Source organism: Bos indicus x Bos taurus, chromosome X (assembly GCF_003369695.1).
Source record: "Bos indicus x Bos taurus breed Angus x Brahman F1 hybrid chromosome X, Bos_hybrid_MaternalHap_v2.0, whole genome shotgun sequence".
Taxonomy (NCBI): Eukaryota; Metazoa; Chordata; class Mammalia; order Artiodactyla; family Bovidae; genus Bos; species Bos indicus x Bos taurus.
The window spans coordinates 7,324,056-7,350,260 of NC_040105.1; the positions used below are offsets into that span (position 1 = coordinate 7,324,056).

The 26,205-nt window shown below is 45.7% G+C and overlaps 1 protein-coding gene across 4 annotated transcripts in view; it reads left to right on the forward strand.

Moving 5' to 3' along the window:
- Positions 1 to 26,205, forward strand: part of CLCN4 (chloride voltage-gated channel 4) — a 71,782-nt gene that overhangs the window by 23,918 nt on the left and 21,659 nt on the right. For all 4 annotated transcript variants that reach the window (XM_027533482.1, XM_027533481.1, XM_027533483.1 and 1 more), the window contains 7 exons: positions 6,855 to 7,009; positions 10,259 to 10,358; positions 14,764 to 14,951; positions 17,725 to 17,847; positions 23,369 to 23,575; positions 23,676 to 23,756; positions 24,935 to 25,480. In XM_027533482.1, the coding sequence (XP_027389283.1) occupies positions 6,866 to 7,009; positions 10,259 to 10,358; positions 14,764 to 14,951; positions 17,725 to 17,847; positions 23,369 to 23,575; positions 23,676 to 23,756; positions 24,935 to 25,480 (1,389 nt within the window). In that variant the 5' untranslated portion in view covers positions 6,855 to 6,865. The remainder of the gene's footprint in view (positions 1 to 6,854; positions 7,010 to 10,258; positions 10,359 to 14,763; positions 14,952 to 17,724; positions 17,848 to 23,368; positions 23,576 to 23,675; positions 23,757 to 24,934; positions 25,481 to 26,205) is intronic.

A 26,205-nucleotide genomic window follows, 5' to 3' on the forward strand; every position in this document is an offset into this window, starting at 1 on the left:
AGGGCAGTGAGGGTCAGTGGAGGTCACACAGCCAGATGGGATTAATGCAGATTTCTCGGTTAGCGAAAATAGATGTCTTTCATTTGAAAGAAAGTAGTCTCTGATAAATGTAAAGACTTTGAAGAGTTTTCAGGAAAAGATATTTAAAATGCCAGGCATGGGTTCATGTTTTAATGGCCTCACGGGTTCTTGGTAAACAGAAATCACCAAGGGTGCCCCAGAAGTTCAGTTTGACTTGGCTTAATCTCCTTGAGCAGAAATGGGATCCATCAGGTTGCTTCTGTCCGCTGAAGACATCAAAGGATGGATTAGATAAACTGTGAGACCAAGGGAACATGTGGGGTGGTAAGGAAACGTGTTTTCATGAAACACTTCAGGTTTTTCATTTGACCAACAGTTGTGAAGCCCAAGCAATCCTGTATCAGGAGTAAGGTGCTTCACAAATGTCTGCTCTTTAATTGTGCTAACAAAATTCGGAGGTATATGCTGTTAGACCGCCCCTACCCCTGCCCCCGCCCCCAAATTCAGAGATGGGTAGACCGAGGCACAGTAAGGTTAAGCAACTAGCCTAAGGTCACCGAGCTTCTCAGTGGCAGAGCTGAGATTTGAACCAAGGCAGTGCTGTTTCAAAGCCTGTGTTTTTAATCACTATGCCATGGTGCCTTTCCAGTGGTAATTATTCAAAATGTAGAGGGGAAAAGCATGAAATTAAACAGCCAGATATGTGATACTTCGAATTCTTTTAAAATATATCTGTGAAGAAAATATACCAGCATGTTACAGTGAATCTCTCTCTAAGGTATTGAAAGGTTGCTGCTAGGAGCCGTGAACAACGCTGCAAATCTTGGCCTCCAGAGGAGAGGAATTCAATCCAGAGCCAGTGACGAGGCTTGATTGCTCAGAGCTTTTTGTGTAATGAAGTTGTTCAGTTCAGTTCAGTTCAGTTGCTCAGTTGTGTCTGACTCCTTTTGACCCCATGAATCACAGCATGCCAGGCCTCCCTGTCCATAACCAACTCCTGGAGTTCACCCAGACTCACGTCCATCGAGTCAGTGATGCCATCCAGCCATCTCATCCTCTGTCGTCCCCTTCTCCTCCTGCCCCCGATCCCTCCCAGCATCAAAGTCTTTTCCAATGAGTCAGCTCTTCGCATGAGGTGGCCAAAGTACTGGAGTTTCAGCTTTAGCATCATTCCTTCCAAAGAAATCCCAAGGCTGATCTCCTTCAGAATGGACTGGTTGGATGTCCTTGCAGTCCAAGGGACTCTCAAGAGTCTTCTCCAACACCACAGTTCAAAAGCATCAATTCTTCAGCGCTCAGCCTTCTTCACGTCCAACTCTCACATCCATACATTATTAAAGTATAAAAAACCACAGATTTTTGAACTGTGGTGCTGGAAAAGACTCTTGGGAGTTCCTTGGACAGCAAGGAGATCAATCCAGTCAATCCTAGATGAAATCAGTCCTGAATATTCATTGGAAGGACTAATGCTGAAGCTGAAGCCCCAATACTTTGGCTACCTGGTGTAAAGAGATGACTCACTGGAAAAGACCCTGATGCTGGGAAAGATTGAAGGCAGGAGGAGAAGGGGATGACAGAAGATGAGATGGTTGGATGGTATCACTGACTCCATGGACATGAGTTTGAGTAAGCTCCGGGAGTGGTGATAGACAGGGAAGCCTGGCGTACTGCAGTCCATGGGGTCACAAAGAGTCAGACACGACTGAGCGACTGAACTGAACTGAAAGTATACAAAAGATAGAGAAAGCTTCTGACACAGACATCAGGAGGGGACAGAAAGAGTGCCCCCTTGCTAGTTTTAGCAAGGAGTTATATACCTATTTAGTCAGTCAGTTCAGTCGCTTAGTTGTGTCTGACTCCTTGCGACCCCATGAACTGCAGCACACCAGGCCGCCCTGTCCATCACCAGTTCCCGGAGTTTATGCAAACTCACGTCCATTGAGTTGGTGATGACATCCAACCATCTCATCCTCTGTTGTCCCCTTCTCCTCCTGCCCTCAATCTTTCCCAGCATCAGTGTCTTTTCAAATGAGTCATCTCTTCACATGAGGTGGCCAAAGTATTGGAGTTTCAGCTTTAGCATCAGTCCAAAGAACACCCAGGACTGATCTCCTTTAGAATGGACTGGTTGGATCTCCTTGCAGTCCAAGGGACTCTCAAGAGTCTTCTCCAACACCACAGTTCAAAAGCATCAATTCTTTGGCGCTCAGCCTTCTTTATAGTCCAACTCTCACATCCATACATGACTACGGGAAGAACCATAGCCTTGACTAGACAGAACTTTGTTGACAAAGTAATGTCTCTGCTTTTTAATATGCTGTCTAGGTTTGTCATAACTTTTCTTCCAAGGAGTAAGCTTCTTTTAATTTCATGGCTGCAGTCACCATCTGCAGTGATTTTGGAGCCCCCCAAAATAAAGTCAGCCACTGTTTCCACTGTTTCCCCATCTATTTCCCATGAAGTGATGGGACTGGATGCCATAATCTTCATTTTCTGAATGTTGAGCTTTAAGCCAACTGTTTCGCTCTCCTCTTTCACTTTCATCAAGAGACTCTTTAGTTCCTCTTCACTTTCTGCCATAAGGGTGGTGTCATCTGCATATCTGAGGTTATTGATATTTCTCCCGGCCATCTTGATTCCAGCTTGTGCTTCCTTCAGCCCAGCGTTTCTCATGATGTACTCTGCATATAAGTCCATTGGTTAGGGGGGCTTTTCAGGTGGCTCAGTCGTAAAGAATCCGTCTCCAATGCAGGAGATGTGGGTTCGATCTCTAGGTCATGAAGATCCCATGGAGAAGGAAATGGCAATCCACTCTAGTATTCTTGCCTAGAGAATCCCATGGACAGAGGAGCCTGGCGAGCTACAGTCCATGGTGTCGCAAAAGAATCGGATATGACTTAGCGACTGAACCACAACAACAACCAGTGGTTAGGACTTGGTACTTTCACTGCTGGGGCCTGGGTTCAGTTCCTGGCCAGGGAACTACGAAAAGTCAGCACCTCCTTCTTAAAGGCCCCCAGTTAGATCTACCGATTAGATCATATTTATTTTCCTTTACCAATTATGTCTGATTGTCATGACCATGTCATGCTCTATCAAAAAGTTTAAAGTTGCAGTTGTTCTCCAGAGTGACTTTTTGTTTCAACCGTTATTGCCCGGAGTTGTTGCTTGCTTAGAGATATGGTTAAGTTTCAGGTAATATGAACTTCTTTATAATAGAACATCCAAGTGTCTGCAGTTCTTTGCTCTGCTGCTGGTTAGGTTTTTCTTACAGGAGCTCCCTGTGGTGAGTTAACAGCCTGCCGCCTTCTTTTTTCCCATTAGAGATTTTCTTTACCGCATATAATACAAGGCTATTACCATCTTGTTTTTGTAAGAGTGAGAATGAAATCTTTGCTTTCTAACTTTATGCCTTCCCTTTTCTTATTTATTGGTTGCTACTGACTTCTGCAGTATACTTCTTTGCTGGGCACTCATCGGTGGGTATAGTTTTCAGCTTGGCATGGCTCAAACCTCAAACTTTTAAAGTTTTGAAAGCAGCTAAGTTGCACAGTCAATAAATCCATTTCTATGGCCACTTTACTGTGTGTAGGGTGATTATTCCACTTTGCCCGTAGCGACTTCTCAATTTGATCAAAATGCAGTTTTGTCAGGTCATGGGTGAGTCCTCCAGATATAAAAATACATAAAGCAGTGAGAGAAGCCTGTGCTCAAATATTTTAATAACCACCCTTCCCTTCTTTAACCATCTTATTCTGGCAGTTTTGTGGTCTACGCCTTATAATTCACATTGCCATGCTGTTTGCCAAAGTAATTTTAATTTAGTGCTTATTCCTCTTGTCTTTGTAAGAGTATATGATTTTTCTCGCTAACTGGGAGTGAGCGTTGATCCTGCTGCAGAGTGTTTTCTCTGGGTCAAATGAGTTCCTATGCGATCTGTAAATCAGGTTCTAATGGCAGTGTAACTGCGGGAGATGTCTTGGTTTATTTGCGATTGTTTTCCAGATGAGGGGAGCCAGGGTAATGGGAGTGGAATTGTTATCTTAGGCAGGAGAGGAAGAAACATGCAACTTTGCTACTGCCCTGGCAGCAGGCGCCCTTTTGACTGGATTTTAAGGAAAATTAGAAGTGAGTGCTTGCACTCAGGGCAGCTTGCCCAGGGCAGTGTGCCTCCAGCCTGGCATGGTTCTTGGCTTGTCTTAGTCTGTTCGGGCTGCTATAACAAAATACCACAGGCTGGGTGGCTTATAAACAACAGATATTTATTCCTCGCAGTGCTGGAGGCTGGAAGTCTGAGATCAGGCTGCCAGCATGGTTGACTCTCCCAGTCACAGATTGCTTGTGTACTTATGCGGTGGAAGGGACCAGCATGCTCCCTGGGGCCTCTTTTATATGAGCACTAATCCCATTTATGAGGACTTTTCCCTTAGCATCCAATCGCTTCCCAAAGATCCCACCTTCTAATACCATCCACTGGGGATTAGGGTTTCAACGTATGAATTTGGGATGGGGGCACAAACATTCAGACCATAGAATGACTCTCCCACCAGTTAAGTCTTGCCAGCATTTTCACTCTCCCATTGCTGCTACTGGTGGTGGTGTTTTTCAGTCACTCAGTCATGTCCCACTCTTCGCAGCCCCATGTATTCCAGCACGCCAGGCTTCCCTATCCTTTACCACCTCCCGAAGTTTGCTTAAAGTCATGTCCATTGAGTCGGTGGTGCTATCCAACCATCTCACTCTCTGTTGTCCCCTTCTCCTCCTGCCCTCAAACTTTCCCAGCATCAGGGTCTTTTCCAATGAGTCAGTTCTTTGCATGAGGTGGCCAAAGTATTGGAGATTCAGCTTTAGCATCAGTCCTTCCACAGAATACTCAGGGTTGATTTCTTTTAGGATTGACTAGTTTGATTTCCTTGCTGTCCAAGGGACTCTCAAGAGTCTTCTCCAACAGCACAGTTCAGAGGCATCAGTTCTTCGGCATTCAGCCTGAATATTATATTCAGCCTTCTTTATATATATTCTATATACTCACATCTGTACACGATTATTGGAAAAACCATAGCTTTGACTCGACAGACCTTTGTAGGTCTTGGCTATCCACACTACAGCCCCAGAGGCTGCCTGCCTGCATGGTCCACTTTATCTCCTAGGGGAGCTGGTTACTGGTTTGATTACAGTGCTTTGGTTTTGAGTGGTAGGGCTCAACCCTATTCCCTTCCACTCCACCAGCTCTCTCATTTTGATGTCCTGCTTTTGCAGAACATGAGGTTTTCCAGAAATGTGTATAGTCGACTGTCAGTATAACTGGCTCCATATTTGTGAATTTGCCTTCTCACTAAAATGTATTTGTGAGCCCAAGAGCAATCAATACTTGTGGTGCTTGCCCAGTCATTTGCAGAGTGCACGTGGTGAGCTGCCAGAAATGCGTGATCCTTGCTGAGGTTGGAGAACGTGGTGCTTAGCCATCTTGTTTTAGTTCCCAGACCAGAAACAAGTGTCCTTTTCACAATTTATTTAGTGTCATATTTTTCCCATTTTTGTTCCTTTTTTTTTTTTTTAACTGGTAATTTCATTGTTTGCAACAGCCCTGAGATGCAGGGTGGGAGGGCCTGTAGTGTTTCTGAGCCTGAGAAGGCTGCGCTATGCCTTATGGAGAAAATAAGCTTGTGTGTTAGACAAGCTTCCTGCAGCATGAGTGACAGTGCTGTTGTGAGTTCAGTGTGAATGAGTCAACAATATATATTTGATATTTTTGCTGTTGTTGTTTAGTTGCTAAGTTACATGTGACTCTTTTTGCAACCTCATGGACTGTAGCTAACCAGGCTCCTCTGTCCATGGGATTTCCCAGGCAAGAAGACTGCAGTGATTTGCCATTTCTTTCTTTAGGGTATCTCCTCAACTTAGAGATTGAACCCACACCTTCTGTATTGGTGGGTAGATTCTTTACTGCTGAGCCATCTTGGAAGTCCATATGTATCTGATAAGGTGTCTTTAAAAGGAGACACAAAATAAAGTTATATATTGATGATGTGACTAAAGGCTTCAAGTAACCTAACCTTATAATTCTCTTAGGGACAGTGCTTCAGTACTCACTAATTCAGTGGCCATGGTGACTTTATGGAACATAACTGCCTCAAATAATAAGTAATTAATGTTTGGGTTTCCCAAAGTGAAAGTGAAAGTGAAGTCGCTCAGTCATGTCCAACTCTTTGTGACCCCATGGACTGTAGCCTACCAAGATCCTCCGTCCATGGGATTTTCCAGGCAAGAGTACTGGAGCGGGTTACCATTTCCTTCTCCAGGAGATCTTCCTGACCCAGGGATTGAACCCGGGTCTCCTGTACTGTAGGCAGACACTTTACCGTCTGAGCCACCAGGGAAGATATGTTGAAACCTAATCCCGAGTACGATAATATTAGGAGGAGGGACCTTTGGAAGGTGATGAGGTCATGAAGATGGGGCCCTCCTGGATGGGATTAGTGCCCTTATGAAAGAGACCCAGAGACCTCCATCACATGAAGACACAGTGAGGAGACGGCCACATGAACTAGGAAGTGGACTCTCAGCAGGCACTAAATCTGTTAGTGCTTTGATCTTGGACTTTCCACCCTCTGAAACTATGAGAAATAATGTATGTTGTTGATAAGCCAACCAGTCTGTGGTATTTTTGTTACAGCAGTCGATGCTGACTAAGACAGACTGTTTTCATCACAGCAGAACCACTTATGCTGAAATCAGTCTTTCTGGTACCAGAAAATAGAGCACATAGACTGTCCTTCCAGGACTATGCAGATGCCCTGCCTTCATTTCTAACCACAGATTTTCTCTTCCAGATGTAAGTAGCATGGTCAATACAGGAGTGATCAGTGGTTCTGGAAACCTGATGGATTTCCTCGACGAGCCATTCCCTGATGTGGGGACATATGAGGACTTCCACACCATCGACTGGCTGAGGGAAAAATCACGGGACACCGACAGACACAGGAAGGTCTGTGCTGTTCATAAAGCTACATTGAGGGGAGTCCCTTCAGAGGGCTTAGTCATGCTTTCACCAGATGGTTACCGAGCTAGTACTTGGATTCATGCATCATGTTTTAAGGCAGGTTCTAGAGAAGAGAAGGAAGTGATGTGAACAGATACTTATAGTACCAGGTGCTTTGGGTGGGAGGCTGTGTCATACCAAGGTGTGGTGAGGAGGGGGCTCTGGAACCAGATAGATCAGGTACATCCTGACCATGCCACCTTCAGGCTGGGTCACTTTTGGGGTGCTATTTCTGGACCTTCTCATTTGCAATGATGAAGGTAATTATACCTATAGATAAATGAGGCTATGTGTGTATGAAAGCACATATTACAGCACCTGGTGTCTCGCTGGCATCAAGATGCATTTTAATGGACTCCAATAAAGTTGTGTATCAAGTGCTGTGGGATCATTTAGGAGGGCCCATGAAGGAGGGACTTTTTAGTGAGGGTGGCATTTCAGTGGAGTGTTGATGGATGAGTAAGAGTGTGCTACGAAGAGGAAGGGGAAAGGGTCCTAATCAGGAGCTGCCCTTTTTTAGGTCACAGGAACATGAAAGACTGCCCATTTAGGCAGTTTAAGGAGCTCTGAGGTCTGGTGGCAGATTCAAGGAAGGAGAGGACCGGAGATGAGTTTGGGTGCAGGGGCAATGGGGCCACATTGGGAATGACTGAGTAGAAGAGTTGACATTTCCTTTTGATGGCCACAAGAGAGATGTTCCACCAGGGGGTAAACAGGAAGCTTGGAAATGAGTTCAGGAGAAAGAGGAAGCAGATCTGACAAGAGTGCCAACGAAGAGAGGCTTGGGGTCATGATCCTTCACAGGAGCCATTGGCAGGATGGAGGGCAGTACTGGGGTCAGGATGGCCTGGGGGTGGTCAGAAGTGGGGGAGGCCTTGGATGATGAGATGGGAGAAAATCAGAGCAGCACATTGTAGGGGGAGGCCACTGAGTTGTGTTTCAGCTGCTGTGAGTTTGAGCTGATTGTCCAGCCTGCAGCCCTGTGCCGTTCAAGGGCATGGTCAGGATTGTGGTGGAGAATGAGGTGTTCTTGGCGTGAGTGGGTGCTGAAGCTGTAGAAGTGGTCCAGGTAGCCTGGGTCTGGAGAGGGAGAGATCAGGAGTGTTGCCAAGATTTAGTGGGTTCCGTGGGAGGGACTGGGGACCAGGGATGGATGCTTAGGTGAAGGAGGGCAACCAGCAGAGTGGCTGTAAGTGAAAGGGGGAGAGAGTGGCGAGGATGGAGCGCCCTCCACCGAGAGGTCAGGTCAGAGATGCAGCAGCCACAAAGGCGAGAACAGCTTCAGAGAGTCTGAATGAGCCGTCACATCCAGAGTGAGACCGAGTCACATCACGTTACACAGTGGCAGGGAAGGGAGGCTGAGAGATGTGTAGGGAGTGAGGTCCCGTGGACACTGATGCAGGTGATTGGCTCTGACCTGGAGGAACGGAGGCGAGGGGGTGGCCTTCTGTCCAGAACAGGGGTCGCGGACTGTGGCCCTTGGGCAAATCCGGCGCATCGCCTGTTCCCAGAAGTCCCACTGCCTTGGCACACAGCCATGCCTGCGGGTGCACGCACTCTTTATGGTTCTTTTTGCGTGACAACCACAGACTCCAGTAGTTGCCACGGAGACCATCTGACCTTCCAAGCTGAAAATATTGACTTTCTGTCTCTTTATAGGAAATGTTTGCCAGCCCTTGCTCTTAAGGGTGTAGGGGAATGATAATCTCAGGGATGTAGGATTCTGTTAACACAGGGAGGGAAAAGGGGGCTCCTACAGTGTGTGTAGACATAACCATCTGCCTGGGAAATGTGGTCCATGCTGCCTCATTCAGCGTTCTTGCTGTTGGTTAAAACCACAAGTTGTCACCTCATACAGGTCAGAATGGCCATCATCGAAAAGTCCACAAATAATAAATGCTGGAGAGAGAGAGTCTACAAATAATAAATGCAGAGAAAAAGGAACCTTCCTAGACCATTGGTGGGAAGGTCAGTTGGTACAGCACTATGGAGAACAGTATGGAGGTTCCTTAAAAACTAAAAATAGAGTTATCATGTGATTCAACAGTCCCACTCCTGAGCATATTAGAGAAAACTCTTAACTGTTTACATGTAAGACATGGAAGCAACCTAAGTGTCCATCAGCACAGGAATGAATAAAGAAGATGTGGTATATACATTCAGTGGAGTACTATCGAGCCATAAAAAATGAAATAATGCCTTTTGCAGCAACATGGATTCAACTAGAGATTATCATACTAAGTGAAGTAAGTCAGACAGAGAAAGACAAATATGATATCGCTTATATGTGGAGTCTAAAATATACAAATGAATTTATTTAATACAAATGAACTTATTTACAAAACAAAAACATTCCCAGACATAGAAAACAAACTTACGGTTACCATAGGGGAAAGTAGGGAGGAGATAAATTAGAAGTTTGGGGTTGACAGATACACACTACTACATATGAAATAGATAACACCAAGGGCGTACTGTATAGTGCAGGGAACTATGTTTAATGTCTTGTAATAACCTATAGTGGAAAAGAATCTGAAAAAGAAGATATATAAAAAACGGACTCATTTTGTGGTACACCTGAAATGAACACATCGTTGCAAATCAACTATACTCCAATAAAAAAGTTAAACACTTTAGAAAAAAGATGTCCGAAAGTCCAAAGCTGTACACACACACACACACACACACACACACACACACACACACACACACGTTCTTATGCTTGGAATGTACCAGTTAAATAAAATGTATTCGACCAGGATGTTCTTGCTTTTAACATGTAACCTGGAAAACCAAAGAAGGAAATGAAATCTTTGTTGAAGAGGGTCTTTTGTGAACAGGCCTTACAATCTAAGCTGAAATAGTGATTCGTATTGAAAATGATGACACTGAAGTGATATCTCCCTTCAGAATGACTTTGGAATAATCAGGGATCCAGTCATGTTTAGTAAGGTTTTTTAAGTGATTTTTTGGGGATTCTGATTCTTTGGAGATCGTCATCTTCATAGCTCCTTGAACAAGAAAGCCCATTTGACCATCATGCTCAGTAACTGAAAGAATCACTTAAGTGGCCATCTAGTTGCTTAATTACATTTGTTTTCTCATTCAACCTGTTTCCTGAGGAAACAGTTGCAGAAAAGTAAGTTTGAATTGGAACGTGTATCCACATCAGCTCTGATGTCTTTTTGTTTCTAGATAACCAGCAAAAGCAAGGAGTCCATATGGGAGTTCATCAAGAGTTTGTTGGATGCCTGGTCGGGATGGGCAGTCATGCTGCTCATTGGCCTGCTGGCAGGTACGTGCTGTTTCTCTTGTACTTCATGCCAGGAGTTTGTGGCTTGAAATATCTAAGAGCAAAATACATGACCTACCAATCTATCGTCAGTGAAGTAAGGAGACGCCAAGGCATGGGTGGACCAGGTACAGTCATTGGAGAGGAGTACCAAGAGAGCTGTGCTTCCCTGGTAGCTCAGCGGTAAAGAATCTACTGCCAGTGCAAGACACATGGGTTTGATCCCTGGATCGGGAAGATCCCCTGGAGAAGGAAATGGCAACCCACTCCAGTATTCTTGCCTGGAGAATCCCACGGACAGAGGAGCCTGGCGGGCTACAGTCCGTGGGGTCACAAAAGTCAAACATGACTGAGCAACCAAAAGCACACACTTCACATTCTGTAGGACTTGGCTATGGAGCAGGCTAGAAAGGATGGGAACATTTTGCTCTCTAAAACATCCTGTGAGAATGAACTTGACTAACACTGGCAGGCCCTGGGATGAACATCGAGAGACACTCCCAGTAACACGAAACTGCAGGGTCTGAGAGAGGCCTGGGAGATGTACGTCCAGTCCTTGGGTTGTTCTGACCCTCAGGGACTCTGCGTCCTTCATTTTTATAATCCCAGCACCATGTTTGTGACCCATGGGTGTTTTCGGAGCAAATGAATGTGTATCTGGAAGTTATGCCTCCCCTTTTAATAGCAAACACTCCAACCCTCCATGGAAATCGTTTCCTGAAATTTCCTTACTCTTAGGAGGCTGTGAAGGTTAATGTCAAAGAGGAAAAAACTGATCAAGTTAAAGAGATTTCCTTAAGAAAACCCCCTGCCTGTAGTAACATCATAGTTATGGTTATAGGACTGATCAGAGAATGACTGTGATATGGGTCTAGTGTAGTACACGCTGTCTGACAGCACTCCCATGGGACACAGAGTGAAACTTTGTGATTGGAGGACTCTGATTTCTGGCCACCTCTCATTTGTTATATCTACAATGGTGGGAGGGGCTCGGTTGCTAGGGAAGGGCTCTGTGTGCCTGGTGGGTCATAAAGGGCCCATAAAAGTGCTGAAGTGGCAGTCCTCTCGCTCCAGTCACAGTAGCTGCCTATTCGCCCCATCCTGCCCTTCCGCTCCCCGTGGATATTGGTAGCAGTTCATAGATGTACGACATTTTGCCACCCCTTTGTTTGACTGCTAATGTGAAGACCTGAAGACCTTTAAAGGAAGGCGAAGTAGTTTGCTGTGAATTTTGATGTCTTTGTTTAGAATAGATGTATAAAACTCTACCCAGGGTTATTTTTGGCTCCCAGAAAGGAGAGATGGACGTTGGAAATGAAGGAATCCGAGTAGATGTTCTGGCCTAGATTTATCAACTGATCCAAGAGCCCAGTTGGGCTGTTTTTAACATATCAGATACCAACAACCTGGCTTCTCTGGTAAGCCAATTTACCTCACTTCTTTTAGGTGGGATCACCTGGGGATTTAAAACTACTGCTGCCCAAATTGCAATTAAATAGTACTCCAGAAATGACGCCCTAGCATTGAGTAAGGCCCCTTCTACCTGTGATGCTGATGTGCAGCCAGTGGTGAGGACCACTGGCAAAGGGTCACATCAGGAGATGAATAGAGGAGGGAGGCAAGAAATGGATGATCTTAACGATGAAGGCAGCTAAAGTGTTCTTTTGATCTGGATGTACTGGGAAGGGAGATCCAGAAAACTCTGCCCCATTCGCCTTCCCATTCCCCAGCTGTCTAATGGTGGTGAGACCCAGGAGTCCCACTGCCTGGCCTGTCACCTCCTTAGTGGCAGCCTGGGTATTGTATTCTGACTCCTAAGATGGAGCTGCGCAACCTGCGGCTCCTATGAGGGGCGTTAACCCAGAGCCACCGCTGGGGGTCACTGTTGTTCCACACAACGTTTTTGTTCAAAGGTCATCTTTCTTGCCACCTTTTCTAAAAGTACCTTTCTCTCTCTCTCTCTCTCTCTCTCTCTCTCTCTCTCTCTCGGAACTTCATCCCCCTCGCCCACCATTATGTATGTATGTGTGTATGTATGTAACAGTTTTATTGAGCTATAACTCACATACCATACAATTCACCTTGTTAAAGTGGTTTTTAGTGTATTCACAGAATTTTGCAGCCAACACCAAGATCGATTTTAGAACATTTTCACCAGCTCCCAAAGAACCTCCCTACCCTTCAGCTATCAGCCGCAGCGCCCTCAGCCTCTTTTTAGTCTTAGACAGCCGCTGATCTACTTTCTGTCTCTGTAGATTTGCCTTTTCTGGACCTTTCACAAAATGGAATCACATACTATGTGATCCTTTCTGACTCGCTTCATTTAAGCATAATGTTGCCAAGGCTCATCCACACTGTCGCATGTGTCCGTACTTCATTCCTTTTTATTGCCGTCCTAGGTGGACCACATTTGGTTCTTCCATTTAGCAGTTGACGGGCATACGGGTTGTTTCCACTTTTTGGCTTTTGTGAATATGCTGCTGTGAACATCTGTGTGCGTATCTTTGTGAGGATATATGTGTTCATTTCTCGTGGGCAGACACTGAGGAGTAGAATTCCTTGGTCAGATGGCGACCCTTGGTTTTCCTTTTGAGGACCTGTTCTCCGGCACCATTGTGGGGGATGGCCGCCCCCGGAGCACACTGTATTCTTCTCTTGTTGTCAGAGCCCCTCACTTGGGGGTTTAGTCGCTAAGTCATGCCCAACTCTTGCGACCCCACGGACTGTAGCCCTCCAGGCTTCTCTATCCATGGGATTTTCCAGGCAAGAATACTGGAGTGGATTGTCATTTCCTTCTCCAGGGAATCTTCCCAACCCAGGAATTGGACCTGGGTCTCCTGCACTGCAGGCAGATTCTTTACCAACTGAGCTACAAGGGAAGCCCCCTTACTTATTTAGTCTAGTGTCTTTCTCCCTGCATGAGGTATGATTCCGTGAAGGCAGGGACCTGAGTTTGCTTTGTTCAGTGCTGTACCCCAGGGTGTAGAGTTTACTTCCATAGTAAGTAGGTGCTCAGTAAGTAGCCCTTGAGTGAATGGATGGACCTGAGTTTCCTGATTTTCATTTATTTGTTGCTCTCATTCATTCAACCTGATATATAGTTCCAGCTGTACACCTGACATGCATACAACAGTGGACAAGGCTGTGTGCCCTTGCCCACTTAAAGGGGACACAGGGTCTGGATGCCTGGCCTGATTCCCACCGTGGCACACAAACCAGACAAGAGACTGTCTTCCTGCCCCACTTATAGACTAGTTGGATACACACACACATATAAATATAGTCATATCAGGATGTGATAAGTATGGGGATGGCGGGATGCCTGGGAAATATACTTAGCTCAGACTTAGGAAATCAGGGAGGGCTTCCTGAAGGAGGTGATAGAAATGCCAGGATCTGGAAGATAAATAGGAGCTTGCCCAGTTGGGGGAGGGCAGCACTGTCTGAGGAAGTACAGAGAGGAGGGCCTGGTGTGCTCAGGGGCATGGCGTGGGCAGTGTGTGGGGTTAGTGGTGGAGAGAGAGGAGCCTGGAGAGAAACTCGGAGACTGAGGAAAGAGCCTGTGTGCTGCTGAGGATTTGGGCAGTACTGGAAAGAACAGTGGGTGACTGCTGATGCAACAGGAGAGTGGCAGGGCCAGGGGGCCTTTTGTTGGTGTGTGGTTGCCTTTGGTGTTGATGCTGGCAGGGAAATAATATTGTAGTAAAGGCTAGTAAAAGTTTGAAAACTTCGGTAGCTTGAGAGTATTCTCTGCCTTCACAAAGGACTGGAATGGATTACTCTAGTAAGATGGCCTTCTGTGACCCACTGCACACTCTATTTTATCCCACTTCTATTGGCCTTTAGAGTAGTTGTTTACTTAAATCACTCCTCAGTCCTTCAACCAAAATGTAAAAATTCAGAAGATTCTAATAAGTGACATTTTTCAAGTTGGGTTCCATTTGGATATAAAACTTGATTGAAATGATGAGGCTGTCATAGTTGATTTCTCTCCATTTTGTCTGAATTGTCTTTTCTGGAGAGATAAGTTTGTGATTCCAGCATCCTGCCCTGGAAGTTGCTGAGGGGGTTCCATCTTTTATTGGGTATTGGTACCCTAGTTCCAAAACTTAGAAGGGCTGGGTTCTGAAAGCCCCAGGGGGTTGCAGTGAACTCTGCCCTGCAGGTCTCTCCCTCCTGTGTGATCGAAGCCCCCCAAGGACTGTATATCATTGGCCTTTGTGTCTCAGTGGGCTGGGTGCCACCTTTGCCACACCATGGGCCCTGCCACATGCTCAGGTGACCTCAAGACTGCTGAAAGAGGCTGCTGGGGCATGTGGCAGCCCAGGGCGCGGGCATCTCTGCCTGCCCTCCATGCTGCCTGGGTCCCGCTGGCTTCCGTCTCAGTGGCTCTTGCTGCTTCTTCCAGGCACTCTGGCCGGGGTCATCGATCTCGCTGTCGACTGGATGACCGACCTGAAAGAGGGCATCTGCCTGTCCGCCTTCTGGTATAGCCATGAGCAGTGCTGCTGGACTTCCAATGAGACCACTTTTGAGGACAGGGACAAGTGTCCCCTGTGGCAGAAGTGGTCGGAGCTGCTGGTGAATCAGTCGGAGGTGAGTGCGTGGGTGTGTCCTGGCTGGGAGTCCCCTGGCTGGTGGTGGGGAATGTCTATGCACTCACCTTCTGCTCTGACCTTCAGCTGTGGCTAATATGAGTGCCACTTCCCACTCAGCTTGTTTTCTAGTTCTAGGGTTCAAACTTCAATTGGAAAGTCCTTCCCCACTATTGCATGTGTACAACGTATGTAGTTTTTAAAACCTGGTATTTGGTTTTGTTTTTCTTACCGAGAGTGGTCTTTTGATCATGCTAAAGAAATAAGAGTTGATTTTTATTACTTCTAACTGAGGAGAAAAGATATTGTTTTAGAAAAATGGCTTTAGTGAATGTAATTCATATTCCAGAGGATATTCTATGTGTATACATCAATCTGTGTAATAAATATTAATATTAATGAATTAATCTTCATTAACACGAATATGCTAATATTCTTTTAGAATATTCGCGCATTTGTGCCACCATCACCCTGATCTAATTTTAGAACATTTTTATCACCCCCAAAGAAACCTTGTACCTGTCAGCAGTCACTCCCCATTTCCGTCCACATCTGCCAGCTCTGGGCAACCACCAGTCTGCTTTCTACCTCTGCAGATTTGCCTACTGTGGACTTTTCTTATAAATGGAGTGTACAACGCATGGACATTTGTGTCTGGCTTCATTCACTTAGCATAATGTTTTCCAAGTTCATTTGTGTCATACCGTAAATTGGGACTTCATTCCTTTTCACGGCCAAATAACATGCCATTGTCTGCATCAGCACGTGTCATTTCTCCACTCAGTAGCTGAGGAACATGTGATGCTTCCACTTTTGTGCTTTATGAATGACTTTGCTTTGAAAGCTTATCTACAGGGTTTTGTGTGGACATATGTTTTCATTGCTTTGGGGTCCATACCTAGAGGGGAATTCCTGGGGCACATGGCAACCCTACATTTAACCTTTTGAGGAGCTGCCGGTCTTCCAAAGTGGCTGCACCTTTTTGCATTCCAGCAGCAGCGTATGTGGGTTCCAGCTTTCCCACATCCTCACCGACCCCAGTTGTTAACCTGGTTTGGATCGTAGCCCTCCTAGCAGATGAGAAGGGCTGTCTCCCTGTGGAGACAGTTATCATCTTCCAATGAACACATCAGAGAGGATGTTTGTGGGCCTTCTGCAATGGGAATATCCCAGCCTAGGGGCTGTAGCAGTGAAGCACAGACCAGGCTCTTGCCTTCATGGCTCTCTGACTTTCAGATCTGCACAAATCTTTGTCCAGGAAAAGGCTTAATTTCTAACTGAGTTCATTGGTTACCACAGTGACTAAGGGTCATCGACAGATCAGAAACCCAGGTGATAGGGAGCTAAGTTGCCAGGATTCACGTTAGGGTACTGTGAGGACTGTTCACCATATAACTGTTCTTGGAAGATACATATTCTCCTCCTTGCTCCCCCATTCTCCTTTGCCCAGTTGATTTACCTCTGTTGAAGACTTCTGGAATGCACTTTGCCATTTTGCTCAATCTTGCTCAGTGGAGTTGAAAATGAATTCTGTCAAATCTCAGAAATTGACGGGCTCTTGAAATTTCACACATCCTCAGTGCTCTCCATCACTTCCAAAAATAGATTCTCACGTGGCTGGATGGAGATGGGCAGGCTGAATTGGCTGGCCGCCATGTTTGGTTTCTTCGCTCCTACTTTGGGGGGAACTATGGCCATCCAGCTTCTCAACCATCTCCAAGATTTATACTTGAATTCAAAGAATTAGTGTTAGCCAGGGTGAGATGTTATTATTAGTCACAGAAAAGTCCATTTTTCTCCGGGTGAAATGTATTCCTGATTTCTCACCACACCAGGTGTGAATATCTCTGGTTGTTAAGGCTAGAGCTATCTCCTGGAGCATGTTTTTGTGTTTTACAGGCGCACGTGTGGCTGTTTCAGTGGCCTGGCTTAGAGGCACCCTGGCTTTTCCTGCTCATCATGTGACAGATCAGATGGTGGCAAGAAGCTGAGGCCTAGAGAATCGTAGTCTGCCCAGCACACCAGGTCCTCAGCCTCAAAGACCCCAGACTGTGTTGTTGGTCCAGAAGGTGTTCCCCACACATCAGATTATTTAGAATATTGGCACAGCGCCTGAGACTGCATTTCCATTCCACGCGAGGTGATACTGCCGGTCCAGGGGCCACATCTGAGTAGCAGTATTCTAAAATGCAGTTCCCCCAGACGGGACAAGAGTTTAGGGGAGAATGGATACGGGTATGTGTATGGCTGAGTCCCTTTTCTGCCCACCTGAAACTGTCACAGCATTGTTAATAGGCTATACCTCAATACAAAATAAAAAGTTTTAAAAAGGCAATTCACACACTTCCTCTTTGGTTTTAATTGCAGCGTGGGTTTGGCCTTCACCAAAGCAAAGAGGCTGATCCACCGCAGACGAGACCAAACAAACTTTCTGGGGGCTCGAAGGCAGAATTTTCTGTTACATGCCTTTTATTAACTCAAGCGCACAGGGCAATTCAAACCAAGCCTCATTCACAGTTTCCAGGACTGCTGAGGTGTCACCTGGTGGAAGATGTGTGTACACAGCTCCCGGAAAAGCAGCTGGTGCTGTGTCTGTGTGAACCGCTATAGCAATAGCAACAGCTGATAAAACTAACCTGCCTCTTTGTTGACACAGGACCAGGCGAGAAGCTGCCCAGTCAGGTCAGAGGGTCCTCTCTCATTCTAGAGGGCTAGGCGTGTTGCTTGGGTCTGCAATGGCTCACGTGTCTCTTCTTGTTCTGTGTCTTGTCTAGGGTGCCAGTGCTTACATTCTGAATTACCTAATGTACATCCTGTGGGCATTGCTGTTTGCATTTCTGGCTGTCTCCCTGGTACGAGTATTTGCACCATATGCCTGTGGCTCTGGTATACCCGAGGTGAGTTGGGGCTGGCTTTTTGTGCCAATTATTAGAAGAGCAAGCACTTACGTGGCACTTAGGCGCTAAGGATGGTTCCTGGCATTGGACATCTGTTCACTCATTCATTCTCGCAGAGAGCCTATGAGGTCCGTACTCTTATTCTTCATTTGATGGTTGGGGAAAGTGAAGTACAGAGAGGTTAAGTAACTTGCCCAAGGTCGCTAAGCTGGTCAGCTGGGAGTCGAACCCAGCTGTCTGGCTTCAGGATTTATGCTCTGTTTATTCTCAGATGCTTCAATTCTTGTCTTTGCATACCAGGCAGAAGTCTTAAAGCCTGTGGAACTGGAGTTCATTAACCACACACGCAGACATGGTCCTATAGTAACCCTTAAGTACATTTAGGGCTTCCTAGGTGGTGCAGTGGTGAAGGATCTGCCTGCCAATGCAGGAGACTCAGGTTCGATCCCTGGGTCTGGAAGATCCCCTGGAGGAGGGCATGGCAACCCACTTGCCTGGAGAATCCCAAGGGCAGAGGAACCTGGAAGGCTATAGTCCATGGGGTCACACAGAGTTGGACATGACTGAGCAACTGAGCACGCACGTATGCAAGTACATCAGTGATCAGCTGTGAAAGGGGCAACAGCGGGAGTTTGGTGCTCAGAAAGTTTACTTATTAAACTCCCTTGCCACGTTTTTGCTCTGCTTGTGAGAGGATAAGAGCAATCTTTAAAAACTAAATTCCATGTTCACTACATGTGCTGTGAATGCACCCGTGTGAGTTTAGAGTTCTTATAAATATTTTCAGCTCTTTCTGGTAACCAGAGCATGAGGGAAGTGACTTCATCGATCAGGAAGAATGCCCGGGACTAAACTTCAAACCACTGAGGATCTGCTGGGTTCAAAAAACCATAATTGAGCGAATTCCCGAAAAACCCAGACAGTGCAGCTTTGAGCCAGAAATCATTTTTAAAGTTCTTAGACGATCACTCTAATCACTGCTGTTGCATTCTCCTTCAAGTTGGTGCTTCAGCAGCTCCCACAGACAGGGGAGATGCTGAGTTTATAAAGATGTGAGCGGTCATGGCAGCGGACCCACACTCTTTGGCAGCACCACCAACAGCACTGCTGGTCCGGGCGGTTCATGGGAAGGGCTGGGGTAATTAAAGGATCGTTGAAAGGAAAGCTCAGCATTATCTTGTTCCAGGAAAAGATGTTTTAAGAAGGCAATTTCATGCTGAATTTTGGATAGTTGATATTAACACGTTGCTGGAGGAACCTAAAAAATAAGCTGTGCATTGCAGCATATTTGCTCCGTACAGCCAGTGCTGCTGTAATGCACTATGTGTGCGTGCTCAGTTGTGGCTGCCTCTTTGTGACCCCATGAACTGTAGCCCGCCAGGTTCCTCTGACCTTGGGATTCTCCAGGCAAGAATACCAGAGTGGGTTTGCCTTTTCCTTCTCCAGGGGATCTTCCCCACCCAGGGATTGAACTCATGTCTCCACTGAGCCACCTGGGAAATTCCTAATGTACCATATGCATGCCAAGTCAAGGGCGATGTGAAATTGCATCACCAAAACCACAGAGCTTGTTGGGAAGATGGAGTTAGGGGCACAGTGCCCAGAAACCTCATTGGTGGCACATAAAAAGATGAGAACCACATAGAACCAGTAGCACAGTTTGACACATGTTAAATGGTTAAGGAATGTATGAATACCACCCTAGTGCGCGTGCAAACTGGGAGTTGTCTGAGACGTGTGCTTGTGTGTTGGCTCAGTTTGGCGGCTGCAGTTTTCCATCTTGTGTTTCTCTCAGAGGAAATCGTGCAGAAACAGACGCGAAATTGGCATCATGCTCAAGTTCTGCCCCGACGCATGAATCACATTGGAACAAATTTGTGTTTTCCAAACAAGTGTCCGGGCAGAACTGACTGCATTTTATTGGATATTGAGACAAAGAGAACAGATTATTGTTGGCATCTTAGTTTCTGATCCCAGTGCCCAGCAACAGGCGCTTTTGGACTCAAGCCACCTGTAAAAATAAGGAGGTGGGTAGTGGGGAGTTGGTGGGAAATTGAAGGCAGCAATAAAAGGTGTTGCGAGTGGGGATACCATCTTCCTCTTCCAAGAACCAGAGATGCATGGCCCAGCTCATAGACACGGAACTCTGTGTGGGAGGGCGTCTGGTGGACCTGGTGCTCATCCACAGATGGCGTCTTCATTTATGACAGCTGAACCCAAAATGAGTCAAATACCAAGTTCAGCATTGTTTCCTGTGTGACAAAGTGCAAGGAACACATTGATGTGAATAAAGTTCAAAAAAGTGATATCAAGTGGAAAAAGTAAGTTAGAGAAGAATATGTGAAGTATGGTTCCATTTCTGTAGAGTCTCTAAAACAGCCTGTATGAAACAAGCATACTGTTTAGTCATACCCAGATGTGCTAAAGCTCGCAAGAAAGGCAAGGAAATGATTGGAAGAGTCCACTGAGAAAGCAAAGACAAGGTGTTCACAGGTTCCTGCTCTTCTGTCCTAAACTTGGGAGTGGGTACATGATAGTAGGTACATAAATATTTTTTCAGCTGTATATAATATGTAACAGATTCATGTCTCTATTTATAAAAGAGTTCACAATAATCTTTTCAAGTGTCAGGAACCCAATGGAGATTTTATAATTGAAGTTTAGTTACTATGACTCAGTAGTAGCAGATTTTCATTGTTATTATAGTAGAGCTAGAAATTCCTAACACTTACCCCAGTTCTTGGAGGAAAGGAGCAGAGTAAAAAGTAAATGCAAAGAAATCATTCATGGGTACGAATAAAATCCTTCCAGTCAAAACCCAACTAACTACGCAACCAACTCCACTCAGTTTGAGATACCGAGCTGATCTTCATTTCGGCAAAGACACTAAATGAGCTTTTTAGGAAATATACTTCCCATCATAGGAGGTGATCTGGGGTGCAGTGGTCAGTGGTTAAGAATCCGCCTTGCAATGCAGGAGATGCAGGTCCCGACCCCTGGGTCGGGAAGATCTCCTGGAGGAGGAAATGGTAACCCACTCCAGTATTCTTGCCTGGAGAATCCCATGGACAGAGGAGCCCGGCGGGCCACAGTCTGTGGAGTCCCAGAGTCAGACACGACTGAGCGACTAAGCACAGCACACAGCACAGAGGTTTTAAAGTTGCCATCGTCAAGTCACAAATGTGCTGCAGTGCATTGCCTTAGAGCCCTGCTTGATTCAGTCTCTATTAATTCAAATTAAAGCGAGTGATTAGATTTTGGCATCTGCTGGGAACAAATTTGCCTTCTTTAATCCCTAATTTGATCATGACAATTTTATTCAGTCGTTTTTTTGAGAATTATGAAATACCTCTCACATTGTTCAGTTCACCACATGTCATGGCTGGCAATGGCTCAGGTAATTTAGATGCTTGTAATTTTCTAAATGGTATCATGCTCTTCAAGTGTACCCTTGGGTCCAAATCCACATTAACTGACAAAAAATTATAGATAATTTTATTCTAGGCAATACAAAAGGGCAGGATTGTGGCAGGCATAATAAAACATCCCTTAAATAAAGGGATATGGGCTCCCCAGAGCACAGGCTCAAATAAGCCCACTACCACTAGTTAAAGACCAGTTTAACCACTGCTAGTTTGTGTGCCTTTAGTTAAAGGCTGGTTCATCTGATTAGAGAGCTGGAAGACCTCCCTTGTGTTTTCTAGGAAGGAGCTTAGTGAGTTCTTTCAAATAGATGCCCACATGCTTGCTCACTGTTGGTCTTTCTCTTTGAATTAAGAAAAACAGATATCTGTCAGTAATTCCTGAGATGAAAATGGTCTGTTCAAACCCATTGTGAAATTTCCTATATTAGCATTACAGGTGATGAAAAGCCAAAGAGTATTTCAGGACTGACCTTAAATAGTGAGAAATTAGGAAGACTTGTATTGCTCTTCTCAGGATGGGAACAGTGCTTCTCTACCTGGACTGCCTTTTAGAATGGGTTTGGGTGGACTCTGGGAGTTGGTGATGGACAGGGAGGCCTGGAGTGCTGCAATTCATGGGGTTGTAAAGAATCGGACATGACTGAGCGACTGAACTGAACTGAACTGTGGAGTCTGTAAACTCCCTGTGCCCATGATACACCTCAGATCAATTACATCAGATTTCCGGGGGAGGGGATTAACTAGTCCTCCTTGGTTTCTAATTCCCCAGAGGATGCTGTTGAGCACCAAGCTCAAGAAGGACTAGGATAGCTATTCAAGAAAATGATTGCTTGGCACAGCAATGCCCACTAGGAGGCACTTTGATGTTATGTAAACATCCTGACAGTGACAAGAGCTGAGATTGTCCCATTATGCATTATACAATGGGAAAATGGATACTGACCACAAATTTCACTGGCTGGCTCACTCTGTGTCTAATGAATCTCTGATTACAGGCTTGTAAATTGCTAGCTAGGCAGTAAACATTCACTTCATTTCAGCCAATTGTGGGAGAGGTTGAAGATAAAATGTTATTTATCCGTTGGTGATGCTTCTATATCCAGTGCATGCGTGTATGTTCTGTCATATCCGACTCTTTGTGACTCCATGGACTGTAGCCCAGCAGGCTCCTCTGTCCATGGGATTTTTCAGGCAAGAGTACTGGAGTGGGGTGCCATTTCCTCCTCCAGGGGATCTTTTCCACCCAGGGATCGAACGCACATCTCCTAAGTTGCAGCCAGATTCTTTACCACTAGTGCCACCTGGGAAGCCCAGGCTTTGTGAGTCAAGAGGCAAAATTGAGGAACTGTTCTCACTCACAGCTAAGTCGTGTTCGACTCTGCGATCCCATGGACTGCAGCACACCAGTCTTCCCTGTTCTTCACTGTCTCCCAGAGTTTACTCAAATTCATGGCCATTGAATCAGTGATGTCATCTAACCATCACATCCTCTGCTGCCCTAGTCTTTTACCTTGTTTACATACTACATTTAAAAAGATTAAAAGCTTAGGTTTTAAAGATCTTAGCTTGTGGGTCATACGAAAATAGGCTGTGGTCTGCATTTGGCCCACTGGCCATAGTTAGCCAACCCCTATCTAAAGTTCCATTGATATTTTATTGTATTTGCTTTGCAACAAAGCTAGCCAGATGTCTCTTTATCTTGGCCATCTTTCAATAGTCAAAAATAAACAGTTAAAATCAATAGATACATGTATCTTTTCAACACAGCAGAGGGTAACCTGCATAGGATAAAATGCCATACGTAAAATTAGGCTGATAACTACTTATTCATTCCTTGAATGATCTCATTACTCCGGAATTATTAAGATTTACTATGCAGTGAATTGTCTCGGGGGTTTATACATTAGTATAAAAGTAGGCATTAATATAAATTATAATATCAAATTATAGCTAAATTACCAACAAAAGCAGCCTCTGTTCCATACAATTTAGTGAATCTCAGCTTGAAAGATGCTTCTGGGAGGAGGCAGGTGTTACTTTCCTGGCAGAGGCACTCAGGCAGCTCACTCCCCGACCTTCTCCATCCTATGTTTCAGATAAAGACCATCTTGAGTGGCTTCATCATCAGGGGCTACTTGGGCAAGTGGACCCTGCTGATCAAGACTGTCACGCTGGTGCTGGTGGTGTCCTCAGGCCTGAGCCTGGGCAAGGAAGGGCCGCTGGTGCATGTGGCCTGTTGCTGCGGCAACTTCTTCAGCAGCCTTTTCTCCAAGTACAGCAAGAACGAGGGCAAAAGGCGTGAGGTGAGCATGCGCAGAGTGAAGCCCCGTCCTCTCCGGGCTTACCTGCACCTGCTGACTTTCCCGAAAGACCTGGAACTGACGGGACCTCTTTGCCTCACAGGTGTTGTCAGCCGCGGCCGCTGCTGGGGTCTCCGTGGCCTTTGGTGCTCCGATTGGGGGTGTGCTTTTCAGTCTGGAAGAGGTGAGCATGGGCAGTGGAAGGGCCCCGTGGTTCTGAGCACCGAGAAACACATGGGGGGTCAGCAAGGCAGGAGGCGTTCTTCTTCAACTCTCTTGAGGACTGGATCCAAAGGAGGGTTGAGAGATTCCTACAACTCATGAAGGAGCCACAGTATTCTCTGTGAAATACCTTTTTTTAAAGTCTTGTTTTAAAAATTGCCAATGTGATTTTGAGGGGGCAGGGTGGAGATTTGGTCTCCTGTCTCTTCCATAAACAATGTAATGAATAAACAATTTTAATTTTTTTTGCCACCAGAATGGATCTAGTCCAGTGCTCGGCCCATGTTGTGTGTCAAGAGCCAGATAATAAATACTTGAGGCTTTGCATGTCTCGGCGCCTGGTCCCAGCCACTGATCTTGGCCCTTGTAGCTTGGGGGGTGCAGCAGACCACATGGCCGTGCGCCGCCTGGCTGTCTTCCAAAAAGACCTTCCTTGTGAATGTTGGAGTTTGAATTTTCTATCATTGTCACCAGATATTGTCCTCGTTTTGAATATTTCACGTCTCAAAATATTCTTTTCTCCCCAAAAAGTATAGTTGATTTACAATGACGTATAAATGTCTGCCATATAGTGCCGTGATTCAGCTACATATATATAGATTCTTTTTCTCCCTGAACCATTTAAAAGTGTAAAAACCTGTGGCGGATTCATTTTGATATTTGGCAAAACTAATACAATTATGTAAAGTTTAAAAATAAAATAAAATTAGAGGAAAAAAAAAAAATAAAAGTGTAAAAACCATTTTTAACTCGTGTGCCCTCCAGATACAGCTGCTGAGCCAGGAGTTTCAACCCAGCCTCTGTTGTCTCAAGAATCAAATCAGAGGTTGATTTTCTTTTAGGAGGCTCTCTCTGTCATAAACAGAATTATGATACAGTGTTCTCATTTCTCTTATAAAATAGCTCAAATGCACCTTAAATGGTATCTGTTCCAATTTTAGACAGAGTCCTTTAAAATATCTTTGTTCATGTGTTTGGGCCTTATTTACACCACTGATTGAGGAAGTAAGTTCCTCCCATTTTTGATTTGAGTATGACTTTCATGGCAAATGCCAGCAGGGGGCTGCTGATCAGTGGGTCTGGGGCCCTGGGGCAGCTCTTTTGTCTACCAGTCTCTTATTTTTCACTCGTTGGTCGCAGGTCAGCTACTACTTTCCCTTAAAGACCCTGTGGCGGTCCTTTTTTGCGGCCCTGGTGGCAGCCTTCACGCTGCGATCCATCAATCCATTCGGGAACAGCCGCCTCGTCCTCTTCTACGTGGAGTATCACACGCCCTGGTACATGGCTGAGCTCTTCCCCTTCATCCTGCTTGGGGTCTTCGGGGGCTTGTGGGGGACCCTCTTCATCCGCTGCAACATCGCCTGGTGCCGGAGGCGCAAGACCACCAAGCTGGGGAAGTACCCAGTGTTGGAGGTCATCGCGGTGACTGCCATCACCGCCATTGTTGCCTACCCCAACCCCTACACACGCCGCAGCACAAGCGAGCTCATTTCCGAGCTCTTCAATGATTGTGGGGCCCTTGAGTCCTCCCAGCTGTGTGACTACATCAACGACCCCAACATGACGCGGCCCGTGGATGACATCCCCGACCGGCCAGCCGGGGTTGGGGTTTACACGGCCATCTGGCAGCTGGCCCTGGCGCTGATCTTCAAGATCATCATTACCATATTCACCTTTGGCATGAAGGTCAGTGAAGGGGAGGGAAGGTGCCAGGGGTGGGGGGCAACCCTGTCCTTCTGAAGATGGGACCCCAGAATCTGATCATGCCAGGAGAAAGGGGGAGCTGAGCTTTGCTGAATGGTCTCAGGTGCCGGCCACTTGACATTCTTTCAACAAACAAAAAAACAATGCTTTTGATAAACAGTAAGCCTATGGAGTAGAGATTTTTAACCCCATTTTATAAGTGAAGAAGCTAAGGCTCAGAGTGTATCATTCATACGGAGATGTGTACAGCTTGGTGAATGTTCACAAAATACACTTGTGTGACCAGCACCTCAGACCAGGAGCAGAACACTGGGAACCTTCCAGAATTCAATTCTGTTCCACGGCAATTGTTTTTGTGGTATTTCTATGAATTGTTTCTTTTTAAGAAAGTCTTGAGAAGCTGTGTACTTGGATGCAGTGGTCAAACACAAACCTGAATTTTTGCCTTGAGAACAAGGAAGGATAGACATTATTAAAGGTGACTGTCTGTGATGCAGAGGGATTTATTTTCATTCTGGTGCCTGCTGGGAGAAGTCTGCTTTGAAGTCACAGGGGATTAGATGATGGGGGGTGGGGATAAGAGATGTTCAAGGAATAATTTCCTCAGGAATGTCACACACTCTTGAAATTACACCAGAGGATCCAAACTTAACTTGAATTTGGTTAAAGACCCACTTCCATCCTCAGATTCATGACAATCGGCTAGG